This window comes from Engystomops pustulosus, chromosome 1, assembly GCF_040894005.1.
Source record: "Engystomops pustulosus chromosome 1, aEngPut4.maternal, whole genome shotgun sequence".
Classification (NCBI taxonomy): domain Eukaryota; kingdom Metazoa; phylum Chordata; class Amphibia; order Anura; family Leptodactylidae; genus Engystomops; species Engystomops pustulosus.
In genome coordinates, this window is record NC_092411.1 from 22690221 (window position 1) to 22707293 (window position 17073).

The 17073-nt window shown below is 47.6% G+C and overlaps 1 protein-coding gene across 4 annotated transcripts in view; it reads right to left on the reverse strand.

Annotated features, from left to right (window-relative positions):
• TTC33 (tetratricopeptide repeat domain 33) overlaps window positions 1–17073 on the reverse strand; it is a 186459-nt gene that overhangs the window by 166175 nt on the left and 3211 nt on the right. For all 4 annotated transcript variants that reach the window (XR_011853131.1, XM_072135467.1, XM_072135478.1 and 1 more), the window contains exon 2: window positions 15628–15850. Coding sequence is in view for 3 of the 4 variants with exons in the window: in XM_072135453.1 (XP_071991554.1) it covers window positions 15628–15850 (223 nt within the window). In the remaining variant the exon portion in view is untranslated. The remainder of the gene's footprint in view (window positions 1–15627; window positions 15851–17073) is intronic.

Genomic DNA, 17073 nt, shown 5'->3' on the forward strand with positions numbered 1-17073 from the left:
TACATACATGACATTACTTATCCTGTACTGATCCGGAGTTACATCCTGTATTATACCCCAGAGCAGCACTCACTATTCTGCTGCTGGTGCAGTCACTGTGTACATACATGACATTACTTATCCTGTACTGATCCTGAGTTACATCCTGTATCATACTCCAGAGCTGCACTCACTATTCTTCTGCTGGTGCAGTCACTGTGCACATACATGACATTACTTATCCTGTACTGATCCTGAGTTACATCCTGTATTATACTCCAGAGCTGCACTCACTATTCTGCTGCTGGTGCAGTCCTGTGTACATACATGACATTACTTATCCTGTACTGATCCTGAGTTACATCCTGTGTTATACCCCAGAGCTGCACTGACTATTCTGCTGCTGGTGCAGTCACTGTGTACATACATGACATTACTTATCCTGTACTGATCCTGAGTTACATCCTGTATTATACCCGAGAGCTGCACTCACTATTCTGCTGCTGGTACAGTCACTGTGTACATACATGACATTACTTATCCTGTACTGATCCTGAGTTACATCCTGTATTATGCTCCAGAGCTGCACTCACTATTCTGCTGCTGGTGCAGTCACTGTGTACATACATGACATTACTTATCCTGTACTGATCCTGAGTTACATCCTGTATTATACCCCAGAGCAGCACTCACTATTCTGCCGCTGGTGCAGTCACTGTGTACATACATGACATTACTTATCCTGTACTGATCCTGAGTTACATCCTGTATTATACTCCAGAGCTGCACTCACTATTCTGCTGCTGGTGCAGTCACTGTGTACATACATGACATTACTTATTTGAATTATCCCCTGCAGCAATATTTGTGGATAAAATTTTGTGTTGATTTGCTGTATCTGCTAGATCCTATATTCGGGATACGTCTGACTTTCTTAACAAAATACGCAATGTAGAGGTCCCATCAAACACGATTTGATGTTGCTAGTTTGTACCCCAGCATCAATCATGAGAGAGGATTCCCTTGCGTTAAAAGAGTCTTGAGTACTACTGATTTATCTGAAGATTGCCAAATGTTTGTTTTAGATCTACTTTATGTTTGGTGATGACTACTACTTGCAATTACCTGGATCGGCCATGGGGGCCAATTTGGCCCCCACATGTGCCAACATTTTTACGGCAGACCTGGAGGAGTCGTTGATATATCCGTCTCCACTCTTTATAAACGTACTTAGGTGGTGGCGGTATATCGACGACGTCTTCCTGATCTGGTCGGACAGTGTGGACAGTTTTGTCACTTTCTTATACTCGAATATAAGCCTAGTTTTTCAGCACAAAAAAATGTGCTGAAAACCCAAACTCGGCTTATACCTGAGTAAAAAAAAAAAATATAGGTTTTACCAGGTTTTTGTGGTAAAATTATGGGCCTCTTCTTTTACTTGGGTCGGCTTATACTCGAGTATATACGGTACTTGAACTCGATGGACCCTGACATCAAATTCATCAGGTCTTTCTCTTCATCGACAATTCAATTTTTAGACACCACCAGTGTCTATATCAAAGGAAACAGACTTAAGACGGATCTATACGTAAAGACTACTGACAGGAACAACCTCTTGAGATACGACACTACACATCCCAAGAGAATCATGGATTCCCTTCCCTACAGCCAGATGGTTTGGGTTCGTAGAATTGTAGATGACCCATTATGGGTCGACTTAAGACTGAATGAGATGTCCGACAAATTTACAGCTAGAGGCTATCCGACTCAGCTAATCACCAGACACAAGGGCAGAGCCAAAAAACTCACTTTGGATCACATAGTCAATTTATTGCCAAAGTGATTCGCAAACACTGGCCAATTCTGTCACATTTTCATGCCAACATTGGAGAATTTAGGTCACCCCCCTCCATTCTCTTACAACAGATCCAAAAACCTGAGGGATCGCCTGGTCAGGAGCGACATTGACCCCACAACAAAGAAATTGAACCTTGCAACTACAAGGAAACCAGGAAGTTGTTCTTGCAAAAACTGAATTGACACCTGCTACAGCGGCGCCGAGGTGGAGATGGTGAAACAGTGCCGCGATCTAGATTGTGAAACTCTAACGGCGCCGTCCGGTGTGAAGTCACTGCGACAGTCAGGTATGGACCCGATTATGTGCTGAATCCTAGCCATCGTTGAAGTTGACTCTTGCAAAGTTGCGTTTAGCGTTACCGGGTGCTATAGAACCAGTGGACAGGCGCTAGATATGTTTACAAACATTGACAACCAGGCGCGTTGTGGTGATTGTCGTTAGATACACGATCCACCTACCGTATATTCACTCAAATTGTCCCCCTGTATATGTTATGACAAGGACATTTGAATGTTACGTAGTCCCTGCACATATATTGTTTGTTAATATATAATGAATTCTGTACTTTGATTGTTGACTGCTGATGATGTCACATCCTGCGGGGGGGTTTAAACCCGCCACGTGACACTGTTCACACTGCTTGACAATGGCTACATTGAGTTAGCTGAAACGTTGCATTTCCACTTGCGAATAAATATTCCACGCCACGGAGTGCTGCTCGTTTGTGTGATTTTTTGACATTACTTATCCTTTCAGAAGGCTTTTTACTTCTGTTCTACGAGACAATATAATAGTATTGATCACCTGGGGGCAGTTGTTATACACAGAGACAGGCTTAACGTTACAGTTACATACATACACTACAAGAGGCGCGTTCTTATATGTTGCTAGTTCTTTAGTTGCACAAACAGTTACAGGACAGAACAGGTTAATTACATTACTGGAAACAATTACAGTATAAAATACAATAGTGACAATAACAAATAGACATAAGCCTCACAGACATGCCTCAGGGGTACTACAGTAGGGGTGCCGGTGTGGCGCTAACAGTGATTGGAGTGAAACAGTGGTGTGCTTCTATTGGCTTGGCAGAAGAACCACTGCCCATAGTTACTCTTTTGCCAAGTACCAGCACTTAAGCTACCTGGTTCTGGCTGCCACTGGAGCCGGGGTACTGTGTCCCTCCGGACTTGCGGTAAGGTTCTGGTCCTGATCATTTACATTTTAGCTGCTCCGATAAAGCCGTAACTGCTGCTCTTGGCTGCCAGGTTCCAGTTCAGAGGCTCTGTAGCACCGAGTCATGTGACCTGGAGCCCCTGATGATGATGATCGGCTGTGTACTGAAGGGGGGGGGGGGTCTGTCTTGTACAATTCTAATTCTAATCTGTGATTCTGTATCTTGTGCCTGGTGACAACCTCAGACCCTCTATGATCCATATCTGCCTGTCCTAACTTCCAGTCAATATCTTGGACTCTGCCTAACCCAACCAAACCCAACCTGTCCTGTCACTACTCTCTGCCCAGACCCCGGGCTGTCCTGTCACTACTCTCTGCCCAGACCCCGGGCTGTCTGTCACTACTCTCTGCCCAGACCACAGGCTGTCTGTCACTACTCTCTGCTCACACCCCGGGCTGTCCTGTCACTACTCTCTGCTCAGACCACGGGCTGTCCTGTCACTACTCTCTGCTCAGACCACGGGCTGTCCTGTCACTACTCTCTGCCCAGACCACGGGCTGTCCTGTCACTACTCTCTGCCCAGACCACGGGCTGTCCTGTCACTACTCTCTGCCCAGACCACGGGCTGTCCTGTCACTACTCTCTGCCCAGACCACAGGCTGTCTGTCACTACTCTCTGCTCACACCCCGGGCTGTCCTGTCACTACTCTCTGCTCAGACCACGGGCTGTCCTGTCACTACTCTCTGCTCAGACCACGGGCTGTCCTGTCACTACTCTCTGCCCAGACCACGGGCTGTCCTGTCACTACTCTCTGCCCAGACCACGGGCTGTCCTGTCACTACTCTCTGCCCAGACCCCGGGCTGTCCTGTCACTACTCTCTGCCCAGACCCCGGGCTGTCTGTCACTACTCTCTGCCCAGACCACAGGCTGTCTGTCACTACTCTCTGCTCACACCCCGGGCTGTCCTGTCACTACTCTCTGCTCAGACCACGGGCTGTCCTGTCACTACTCTCTGCTCAGACCACGGGCTGTCCTGTCACTACTCTCTGCTCAGACCACGGGCTGTCCTGTCACTACTCTCTGCTCAGACCACGGGCTGTCCTGTCACTACTCTCTGCCCAGACCCCGGGCTGTCCTGTCACTACTCTCTGCTCAGACCCCGGGCTGTCCTGTCACTACTCTCTGCCCAGACCCCGGGCTGTCCTGTCACTACTCTCTGCTCAGACCACGGGCTGTCCTGTCACTACTCTCTGCTCAGACCACGGGCTGTCCTGTCACTACTCTCTGCTCAGACCACGGGCTGTCCTGTCACTACTCTCTGCCCAGACCCCGGGCTGTCCTGTCACTACTCTCTGCCCAGACCACGGGCTGTCCTGTCACTACTCTCTGCCCAGACCACGGGCTGTCCTGTCACTACTCTCTGCCCAGACCACGGGCTGTCCTGTCACTACTCTCTGCTCAGACCACGGGCTGTCCTGTCACTACTCTCTTCCCAGACCCCGGGCTGTCCTGTCACTACTCTCTGCTCAGACCACGGGCTGTCCTGTCACTACTCTCTGCCCAGACCCCGGGCTGTCCTGTCACTACTCTCTGCTCAGACCACGGGCTGTCCTGTCACTACTCTCTGCCCAGACCCCGGGCTGTCCTGTCACTACTCTCTGCCCAGACCCCGGGCTGTCCTGTCACTACTCTCTGCTCAGACCACGGGCTGTCCTGTCACTACTCTCTGCCCAGACCCCGGGCTGTCCTGTCACTACTCTCTGCTCAGACCACGGGCTGTCCTGTCACTACTCTCTGCCCAGAACCCGGGCTGTCCTGTCACTACTCTCCGCCCAGACCACGGGCTGTCCTGTCACTACTCTCCGCCCAGACCACGGGCTGTCCTGTCACTACTCTCCGCCCAGACCACGGGCTGTCCTGTCACTACTCTCTGCCCAGACCCCGGGCTGTCCTGTCACTACTCTCTGCCCAGACCCCGGGCTGTCCTGTCACTACTCTCTACCCAGACCCCGGGCTGTCTTGTCACTACTCTCTGCCCAGACCACGGGCTGTCTTTCACTACTCTCTGTACTCGCTGTGGCCTGGCTGTCACTACTCTCTGCCCTGACCCCGCCATGTCTCTGACAATTCTCTGCCCTGACCCTGGACTGTATATCACTATTCTCTGTCCTGACCCCAACCTGTCTGTCACTACAGTGTTTTTCAGGTCACATACACTTGGGATTAGCTCCAGGTCACATCCCGTTGCTGTTATCAGAAGGTGCGATCATGATTCCACTTTTCAGTTTGTTTGCGGCAGAACTTTCGGCTCGTCTGCTGACTCCTCCATGGTTGGGTGCAGCAGCTGCCGGGAATAACTAATGATCGGTAATATCTCACACAGACAGTTGTGGCCGGATCGGGAAATTGAGCTCTAATATAATTCCAGCTGTGGTGTGCGAAGAAGCGAGAACCGCTGTGATGGTGGGTGAGTGCTAAAACAATTATCCTGAGTGAATTAAAGTGCCGGTCATGTGTCATGGGGTCATAGATCAGGTGGACAACAGACCGTAAAACTTGTGGATTTGTCACACAACTTTCACAGGTAAAAACAAAAAGTATCAGAATATCATCGCCCCACACCGTCTGCAAAACAACAAAAACATGTCCGCCTTTACTCCAGCTTACTGACATCAGAAGGTAAGGAAGGTCTCATCTATAATATACAGCTCAGCTTGTTCCAGGCACTGACAATATAAAATCAGCATTGGGACCACACCGAGGACTGGACACCGAGGACATACATTTACCTTCATGTCGTCTGATCCTGTGGGTATGCTGACTTCATTCTGTCCCCAGAATAGGTTTAGGCAAAAAATATCATGACTTCAGTATCTGACTACCTAGGGGTTGTTTTGTAGTCTGTTACCATGGAGACTGCATACACACAAAATTTTTATAATCAAGAATAGTGGCTGAAAAATGCAACAAGGTTCAATATAAGTGACCAAAGGAGCTTCAGTATTCACTATGATCAGAGGGACCCCCAGCGATCAGAGGGACAGGGGTCCCAGAGCCACCTACAGTAGTATTCATGCAGGACTCTATCAGGCCCACAGAACTAGGTCCTGCATATGCTTCAGCCTACACTTTAGAACAAAACCTGTGCAGCTGCTGAAAATGCTCTGTGAGCTAAGCAACCTGGACTCCAGACCGATTGATACTTTGTAACAAACCAGCAGAGAGATTTGTGCAGCTGCTGCTGATGTGTTTAGCTCACAGAGCATTGTGTAGACTGGATACAATTCTCTCCATTCAGAGGCAATTACCCTGTACATAGCTAGTCCTGCTCTACGCTGAGAAGTAGAGACAACTGTATCCAGTCTAGACAATGCTCTGCGAGCTAAACACATCAGCAGCAGATGCACAGATCTTTCTGTTGGTTGGTTACAATGTATCTGTCTGAAGTACAGACTATTTAGCTCACAGAGGATTGTTTAGGCTGGATACAATTGTTTCTCTTCAGAGGCCTGTACATAAATAGTCCTACTGTCAGCTGAGGGTTTGTTACAATTACATCCAGTCTAGACTCCTTTCACTTCAGAGATTCTAGTCCATGATGCTACACGTACAGATGTAGCAGTGCAGAATTTGTTACTTTCCTGTATCAATCAACAGAGAATAATGAAAACCACAGCAGAGACGCTGACCCGTCTCTGCTACATCTGAACTTTGAAAAGCATGACTTTGTTGCTGGATGTGATATGATAATAGTAAATAAAATATATTCCGGAGCTGCATTCTCAGATCCCGCATCCATTTCTCAACCCCCTTGAGAATTTTGTAATGTTACCAATTAGTTCCCCGAGACGTGGAGAACAGAAGGTGTGAACAAACTGCAAAGTGACTCATTTAGAGGAGCGTTCACACTGGGCGCAGAGATGGGACCGCGCAGATCACGCTGACACGGCTAATTACACACCACACCTGGGGCAAAACAGGACCCGGGAGGGGGGCAAAAGGGTAAAGAAGTAGCAAAGCCAAAGAGGCATCAGGACAAGTCATATTCTGCCAACCCCAGACATAAGAGGCAGAAAAACATGATTTCAATGCAAAATACTGATTATAGAGCTCCAGCTTCTGTAGAACTACAACTCCCAGCAGCAGCGCACGGCTAATGTTGGAATTTTTATTTGCACAATAAATAAGAGATGTGATCTGACCTGAATATGTCGTTAAATCTGTCGAATTGTTATTGACCACACCCCCTATTGCTTAACCCCACCCACTTGTCTGTAAACCTTAGAACAGTTGAAGTGTAGACTTCAGCATAAAAATGGAATAAATTACAGGAGGAATAACAGAGGAGTGGCGCCCTATTTTAAGAGAAATACAAGTAAGAGCGCGGCGCTCAGTTACTTCCATCAGCTCCATAGAGATTAATGGAGCAGAACGGTCATGCACGGCCGTCTGCTCCATTAGTCTGACGAATCCCTCGTTTTCGTGATCTGTGGGGGGTCTCAGCACTGATTCCCCCATTGATCAGCAAGTTAGGTCCTTTCCCGTGTATAGGGCCTAACAATAGTTTGTGGGAAAATCCCTTTAAGAGCTACGGTCTGAGAGCGGAATCTTCTATTCCCTCGTAATATCAGAAGACATACAGTAAAGTGACCTCACGGCGGAGGGGTCACCCAGCTTTCCTAGAATCCTTTCCTTGTGCGGAGGTATGCTATGATATCATAGGCAGCTCCTCTGCTTGTCATATAATTGTATTATACAGACCATGGACCGCAAGGCTCGGGAAGAGAAAGACACAAGTAGCATGGACGGTTTCTAGGAAAGCTGGGTGATTGCACAGCTCCCACACTAGTGTCCCAGAATTTCTAAGTTACTCATCCGCAGCGCAGCATGCATCCATAACCAGGGAGATCAGACAATCAGGAATCAGGGAGAACAGGCTATCCTGGCACATCGAAGGGGTAATGGAGGTACAGGTGATCGGCGCCCCCCACAGGTGAACAACACAGGACACTCTGGATGCAGTCAGATCATGGTCAGAGCATCTAAAGAGCGGAAACATTACCAAAGATACTTAGATTTGATGTTATTGATGGTAAACTTGCACCAAGGTGCCACAGTGACCCCTGCAGGTCAGGAGCTGTACTGCACATAGAGGAGAATATGACAACGGGAAAAATGGGGTCTGTAGTCATACTCACTAACCACTGACTACCCACTATTATAAAGGAGCTCTACACTTCCTTGTGGTGGTGTATATACAGTAAGTAGTAATCTCCTCAGCTCCTCCTAGTGGTGGCTGTATATACAGTATGTAGTAATCTACTGAGCTCCTCCTAGTGGTGGTGTATATACAGTATGTAGTAATCTCCTGAGCTCCTCCTAGTGGTGGCTGTATATACAGTATGTAGTAATCTCCTGAGCTCCCCCTAGTGGTGGCTGTATATACAGTATGTAGTAATCTCCTGAGCTCCCCCTAGTGGTGGCTGTATATACAGTATGTGGTAATCTCCTGAGCTCCTCCTAGTGGTGGTGTATATACAGTATGTAGTAATCTCCTGATCTCCTCCTAGTGGTGGTGTATATACAGTATGTAGTAATCTCCTGAGCTCCTCCTAGTGGTGGTGTATATACAGTATGTAGTAATCTCCTGAGCTCCCCCTAGTGGTGGTGTATATACAGTATGTAGTCATCTCCTGAGCTCCTCCTAGTGGTGGCTGTATATACAGTATGTAGTAATCTCCTGAGCTCCCCCTAGTGGTGGTGTATATACAGTATGTAGTAATCTCCTGAGCTCCCCTAGTGGTGGTGTATATACAGTATGTAGTAATCTCCTGAGCTCCTCCTAGTGGTGGTGTATATACAGTATGTAGTAATCTCCTGAGCTCCTCCTAGTGGTGGCTGTATATACAGTATGTAGTAATCTCCTGAGCTCCCCCTAGTGGTGGTGTATATACAGTATGTAGTAATCTCCTGAGCTCCCCCTAGTGGTGGGGTATATACAGTATGTAGTAATTTCCTGAGCTCCCCCTAGTGGTGGCTGTATATACAGTATGTAGAAATCTCCTGAGCTCCCCCTAGTGGTGGCTGTATATACAGTATGTAGTAATCTCCTGAGCTCCTCCTAGTGGCCTTGTATATACAGTATGTAGTAATCTCCTGAGCTCCTCCTTGTGGTGGTGTATATACAGTATGTAGTAATCTCCTGAGCTCCCCCTAGTGGTGGCTGTATATACAGTATGTAGTAATCTCCTGAGCTCCTCCTAGTGGCCTTGTATATACAGTATGTAGTAATCTCCTGAGCTCCTCCTTGTGGTGGTGTATATACAGTATGTAGTAATCTCCTGAGCTCCCCCTAGTGGTGGTGTATATACAGTATGTAGTAATCTCCTGAGCTCCCCCTAGTGGTGGCTGTATATACAGTATGTAGTAATCTCCTGAGCTCCTCCTAGTGGTGGCTGTATATACAGTATGTAGAAATCTCCTGAGCTCCTTCTAGTGGTGGCTGTATATACAATATGTAGAAATCTCCTGAGCTCCCCCTAGTGGTGGCTGTATATACAGTATGTAGTAATCTCCTGAGCTCCCCCTAGTGGTGGGGTATATACAGTATGTAGAAATCTCCTGAGCTCCCCCTAGTGGTGGCTGTATATACAGTATGTAGTAATCTCCTGAGCTCCCCCTAGTGGTGGCTGTATATACAGTATGTAGTAATCTCCTGAGCTCCTCCTAGTGGCCTTGTATATACAGTATGTAGTAATCTCCTGAGCTCCCCCTAGTGGTGGCTGTATGTAGTAATCTCCTGAGCTCCCCCTAGTGGTGGCTGTATATATAGTATGTAGTAATCTCCTGAGCTCCCCCTAGTGGTGGTGTATATACAGTATGTAGTAATCTCCTCAGCTCCCCCTAGTGGTGGCTGTATATACAGTATGTAGTAATCTCCTGAGCTCCTCCTAGTGGTGGCTGTATATACAGTATGTAGTAATCTCCTGAGCTCCCCCTAGTGGTGGCTGTATATACAGTATGTAGTAATCTCCTGAGCTCCCCCTAGTGGTGGCTGTATATACAGTATGTGGTAATCTCCTGAGCTCCCCTAGTGGTGGTGTATATACAGTATGTAGTAATCTCATGAGCTCTCCCTAGTGGTGGTGTATATACAGTATGTAGTAATCTCATGAGCTCCTCCTAGTGGTGGCTGTATATACAGTATGTAGTAATCTCCTGAGCTCCTCCTAGTGGTGGCTGTATATACAGTATGTAGTAATCTTCTGAGCTCTGCCTTGTGGTGACTGTATATACAGTATGTAGTGATCTCCTGAGCTCCCCCTAGTGGTGACTGTATATACAGTATGTAGTAATCTCCTGAGCTCCCCCTAGTGGTGCCTGTATATATAGTATTTAGTAATCTCCTGAGCTCCCCCTAGTGGTGGTGTATATACAGTATGTAGTAATCTCCTGAGCTCCTCCTAGTGGTGGTGTATATACAGTATGTAGTAATCTCCTGAGCTCCCCCTAGCAATGGCCACAAGCAGAGAGAATATCATATAACTATATTCTTGCAGAGGATTTGGTGCTCTGTATCAGAAAGAAGACGCATGATCTGACTAATCGTTATAGAATTGTGATGCTATTTAGGTTAATCCCATTACAGATGACGCCCCTGGCAGATGATGTCCTGGCTGTGCCTGGGGTTACATACAGCTCTTACACCTTGAGACAATGGGGCAGATTTACTTACCCAGTCCTGTGGCGATCCCGCTGTACGTTGTCCGACGAGGATTCGGGTCTGTCGCGATTCACTAACATCGTGCACCCGAGTTCCTGCATCAGTCGCTTCTGCGCCGAGGTCCGCGGGAGTTCACCTGCTTCTTCCCGGTGTATGTGAGTGGTGATCTTGCAACACATTTCCTTTTTTAAATTCCACGGTTTGTCCGAATCCATCGGGTTGTTCGACGGCCACGCCCCACCCCCCCCCCCCGATTTCTGTCGCATGCAAGACAGCGTCGATGCGCCACAATCCGATTGCGTGCACCAAAAACCCGGGGCAATTCAGGGCAAAAAGGAAATATTCGGGAAACCCGACAAAAGTGCGTCGTTCGAACCCTTAGTAAATGAGCCCCAATGTCTGGAGAATGTAATCAGTGTGACCTGATGGCAGCGCAATGACCCCCCGGCAGGGGCAGGAGGACTGGGAAATATTTCTTTAACATTTTGTAAATGTCAGAAAACAATGAAAGTCGTCCCATAACATTTAGAGCGCCCCCCTCAGGCCGTGATTTATGAGCTGAGGTTCTCTGCCGACTTTAGAGCAGCGCAGGAGACACATCTATAGCGCGATGTTCTGGGAGAATTCTGATCAGAACCTTGTGAAACAAACACAACCTTGTTATAAGGGCCAAAATTTTAATTTGTAGTGGAAAAAACATTTTTAAAGTTTTTTTTTTTTTTTCTAAAGCTCGGAAACATAAAAGAAGAAAGAAAAACATCAGGAAGTTTAATGAGGTTTGGAACGGTACGAGGCGTGTTATTCCATGCGCTGTGTGCCGCACTCTCCCACGCCAGGATCCAAAAACATCAAAAACTTTGCATTTACATACCAAAATATCTCACACAGAAGTTTCAAATATTCAAATATTGGTGGGGGAACAATGCACAGAACCCACACAAAGCAGCTGTTCACAGATAATGGAACAGGAGGCAGACAGCACCGTTCTATGTGTAGTGGACAGGTTAGGTTACTGCAGGTCAGCCCCATACATCTGAATAGGAGCTGAGCCGCAGTGATCCAGTTCAGCCACAACATAGAGAATGGTGCTGCCACCTTCTTGTGTATCAGCTGATCTGTGGGAGCTCTGGAGTTTTGGACCTCCCCATCACAGGACAGTCTAATCCTCAATCCTAATCAAGTTCTGCAAGGCCCGAAGTAAACGATGCAGCCAATACAGAAGATTTCACCCGCATTATTGTATGGAGATTTTATTTTTCCAGATTTCGGTCCGTCTGGAGACCATGGGTTTTAGCACACACGATAGGATTGTGGCGCATCGGCGCCGGCTTGAACGTGACATAAATTGGGGGGTGTGGCTGTCGGACAACCTGTTGGATTCGGAAAAACCGCGGAATTTAAAAAAAGATATGTGTCGCAAGATCAGCACTCACATGCACCAGGAAGAAGCAGGTGAACTCCGGCGGACCTCGGCGCAGCAGCGACACCTGCTGGATATCGGGCGCACTACCTCGTCGCACAACACGCCGCGGGATCGCGACTGGACCAGGTAAGTAAATCTGCATTGTGCATCAAATAAATTGTGCATCAAAGACAGGATCAGGTCCGGTCACAGTACAGGATCCGATTCCACCTTTGGCACAGAGTCCGCAGCTCCCTGGCGGACGCTTTAAACATCTGTGAGAACCTCGACTAATCATCAGATTTTTATTTTTTGTATTTTGAATTTTAAGAAAATTGAGTTGATCTAGTAGCTTCTGACTTTAATAACCGAGGATTTTGTGGTTCGCCTGGTGGCTAAACACATCTGATCCCGGAGCGGGGGGAGGGACTGTTTTGATACGAGTCGCCAGAACAAAAACAGAGACTTTTTGCCAGATGAAACCACGGTCGGAATAGGCGGAACAATGAAGATACTTTACTTTATTATTATTAATGTTCTATAGAACAAGGGAGCGGAGATACAAGAGTATCACATGTCCGAGCAATGACGGAAAAAAACATCCATCCTGTTCCGCCCTCTTAATGCCGTGAGGTCATTGCTGACGCGGAACTGGAGGAGTTAAAACGCTGTCAAATATCCAATATGGCAGTTATTACGGCGATCCTAGGTTCTGTCAACCAGATTTCTCACGCTTCTGCGTATACAATGTATAAAATTTTGATCACCTGTCAGAGAGCGTGGGCTCAGCTACAGAGCCTGAAATGTATGGTAGACCAAGGGGTTAAAACAGACAATATTTTAAGGGCTATCATCTTTCCAAAAACACTCTGCAAAATAACAGGGTCCAGAGATCCTGAACTGCAGACTGCTACCACCCCCTTGTGGTGAGAGGAGAGAACACATGACAATCTGTAGCCTGGTAACTGGGCTGTGATATGGAACCACTGACTGTGATATTATTACTACTCTACAGTTTTTGGAGTTTTTTTTTATTTTCTTTCTTGTCTTTCTTTGTGTTGTTTCAATCATTTCCTGTCCTGAGGCTCCATGTGGCCAGAGTAAATAGATGAAGGGGCAAATTGCTTTACAACCAGGCAGGAAGAGGAGCCTGGCAGTGTGTCTCTAACACCCCAGGGAGTCTCTGGTTGATCAGAGAAACATGCTCTTCACTAGGTGAGGAAATTGACAGCTTAGGCCAGAGTGTGTCCATAACTGGGGTAGAACTCATAATTATGGGTCCCCAGTTACACAGGACAGTTATGGGGTCTAGAATCGGAAGGTTAGCTCTAGGGGAAGTCAGCCAATAGCAGAACACCCCTGATATTAGGTTAAGATACCCCGATTTTAGTATGGGGTTAATAGGAATAAGGTACCCGGTTAGTTGATAGCAATGGTGATTGTGCCATCTTCCAATCAAAAGTTCTGGGGTTTTAATAAAAACCTAGACCCAGAAAGTACCTCACTAATGGGAGGGGGATAGAAAATCTCCCCCTCACGGTGACATCACAGCCAGGGGTGGTGGGTCAAAAATCACCTGGGTTTAAATTGGTAAAGCAGCCACATGGCTTTGGTTCAGTTTGGGGATCCTATGACACTGGATCGCTGTCTATGCCCAGTCCTCGGGCCAAAGAATTTCTTCCTATTTCAATAGCAAACGTTTTTTTGTTTCCATTTTCCCATGTTTGTAAGTATCGGATGTGTATTGTTTTTGACTCTGACAATTTTATTCCTTGAGCGTACTGTATTTTTTTATGCATATTAAAGTGTTACTTAAGTAAGGCTCTGCTTGTAGCCTTAAAGAATCTGAGTCTCCGAAGGGAATTACGTTACCAGAGGTTATTTTTAGCATAGTCCATGTAGTAGGCGATTGCATGTTCTGTGTGAATTCCTAATTTTATAAGTACAGGCAGTCCCCGGGTTACATACAAGATAGGGTCTGTAGGTTTGTTCTTAAGTCGAGTTTGTATATAAGTCAGAACTGTATATTTTATCATTGTAATCCCAGCCAGAACTTTTTTGGTCTCTGTGACAATTGGATTTTAAAAATGTTGGGTTTTCATAAGAATCAATATTAACACTAAAGCTTCATTACAGACACCTGTGATAACTGTTACATGTGATATTTGTAGCCTGGGACTAAAGTACAGTAAATTACCAAAATCCAGAGGTCCGTTTGTAACTAGGGGTCGTATGTAAGTCGAGTGTTCTTAAGTAGGGGACCGCCTGTAATAAGTAGTGAGTGCAAGTGCTGTGTAAATCATCAGGGTGCATTGTCTGTGTGGTTTAGGTGCCTACGGCCTTCTTTGTGTAAGTAACTCGTGGTTGGTGACAGCGTGGACTGGGTGCCAAGATTGCATAGAGTAAATTTAGCGTAAGGACGCCATTTTGTGGAAGTGGACGGAGCTTAAGGGCTAAATTCTGGGACCCCATAGAGTAGGTATCCCCGTGTGTGAACTCCGGTGAGTCGGGTTCCTTACGCTGACCATGAAAAACCTGCATTTCATTACAAGGAAATACGATGACACTGCTGTAACCCATTATCACATCAATAGATAGAAATGTCACTTAAAGGGCATCTACCACCAGGATGAAGGACTGTATGCAAATGAGACTGAGGGGCTCCAGGCTTTATAGGTGTTAAAGGAGCCTGGAGCTCCCCACGCTGATTTTCATGCAGTCTTTCATCCTGGTGGTAGTTGTCCTTTATAGTTGTTTTCCACTTTCAGCAAATAATTGTCATTGTGTGTACAATTAAAAGTTCTACAATTTTAGATATACTTTCTGTATCAATTCCTCACCACTTTCTAGATCTCTGCTTGCTGGCCTGCTATAGAAAGCTTCAATGTTTACTTCCTGCCTTAGTAGTCTGTCCATGGTCATGTGATGTCACACGGGTGCATGAGCCGTTATCACAGGGCTCTGATTACTCTCTGTGATAATAACGTCTGGTGCACCTGCGTGTCCATCACACGACCATGCACAGATTTATATCCACTGGAAGTAAACGTAGAAACTTTTGATAGAAGGACAGCAAGCAGAGATCTAGAAAACAGTAAGAAATTGATACAGAAAGTATAATGTAAAATTGTAGAACTTTTTTATTATACAATCAATACCAATTATTGGCTGAAAGTGGACACTAAACCTTCAGTCCCCTTATTTATTGATCTCTGCTATCAGAGATCATTATACCATCTATTACTCTCTGTTATCAGCCATTCCATATATCCTCCTCACAATTTTAGTATCTGACTGTAAGGCATCTTACTGTAGCAGAAGCCTCCACACATTATAACCCCAACCTTTGGATAAGCTCCACCCCTTTGTCCATCATTGAAGAATGCAAAGCTCTGGATAAGGATTTCCCTGAAGCCCCAGGCACAGTTCTGTGTACATGATGATGATACATGCGCAGGAGTACGTGCTGGCGGCCATCGCTCCTACCTGCCATTGAGGGCCAGTAAGGCTCCTTCCTCCTTCAGTCGCTGACTCTTTGAGCTGTTGTCCTCCAGGAGGATTTCCTTCTTGCGCTTGATGGCGTGGAGCCAGTCTACATCATCGCTCTCCATGTCGGCGGTCTCATCGGCTGACTCCTTTTCAAAGTTCTGAGACGTCACCTTTGATACTCTCTCCCCAATCTTCCTCTTCCATCCAAAGGAGGCCATGACTACAAGACACAGCAGAGAGAAAGCGATGGCTAATCAGGTCTGATGCATCTGATTATTAAACGGTGTCTGACCATATCCCCTCTTACCCCCTAGTGAGCCCGGCCCCTCCATGTGTCCTCACTAATGCAATCAGCCATGTGCTGCCCTGCCAGGACCTTCCCTCCAGGACTACAATATCTGCAATCACTGGTCTCATCTCTGTACCAACGTCCCTCGCTTGATGCATGCTCTTCCTCTCAGCCGAGCTGCATGTGTCCCATTGTGCACCCATGTGCCTCTCCTTAGTGTCCCACAACCCCTCAGCACCCCGTGCTCCAGGTACTCCTACACCTTTCTACATCAGTCCCGGAGGTCCCCCTTCACCCACAGCTATCCCTCACCACCAGGTGCCCCTTCACCCACAGCTATCCCTCAGCACCAGGTGCCCCTTCACCCACAGCTATCCCTCACCACCAGGTGCCCCTTCACCCACAGCTATCCCTCACCACCAGGTGCCCCTTCACCCACAGCTATCCCTCACCACCAGGTGCCCCTTCACCCACAGCTATCCCTCACCACCAGGTGCCCCCTCACCCACAGCTATCCCTCGGCACCAGGTGCCCCCTCACCCACAGCTATCCCTCGGCACCAGGTGCCCCCTCATCCACAGCTATCCCTCATCACCAGGTGCCCCCTCACCCACAGCTATCCGTCATCACCAGGTGCCCCCTCACCCACAGCTATCCCTCAGCACCAGATGCCCCCTCACCCACAGCTATCCCTCAGCACCAGGTTCCCCCTCACCCACAGCTATCTCTCAGCACCAGGTGCCCCCTCACCCACAGCTATCCCTCAGCACCAGGTGCCCCCTCACCCACAGCTATCCCTCAGCACCAGGTGCCCCTCACCCACAGCTATCCCTCAGCATCAGGTGCCCCCCTCACCCACAGCTATCCCTCAGCACCAGGTGCCCCCTCACCCACAGCTTTCCCTCAGCATCAGGTGCCCCCTCACCCACAGCTATCCCTCATCACCAGGTGCCCCCCTCACCCACAGCTATCCCTCAGCATCAGGTGCCCCCCTCACCCACAGCTATCCCTCAGCACCAGGTGCCCCCTCACCCACAGCTTTCCCTCAGCACCAGGTGCCCCCTCACCCACAGCTATCCCTCATCACCAGGTGCCCCCCTCACCCACAGCTATCCCTCAGCATCAGGTGCCCCCCTCACCCACAGCTATCCCTC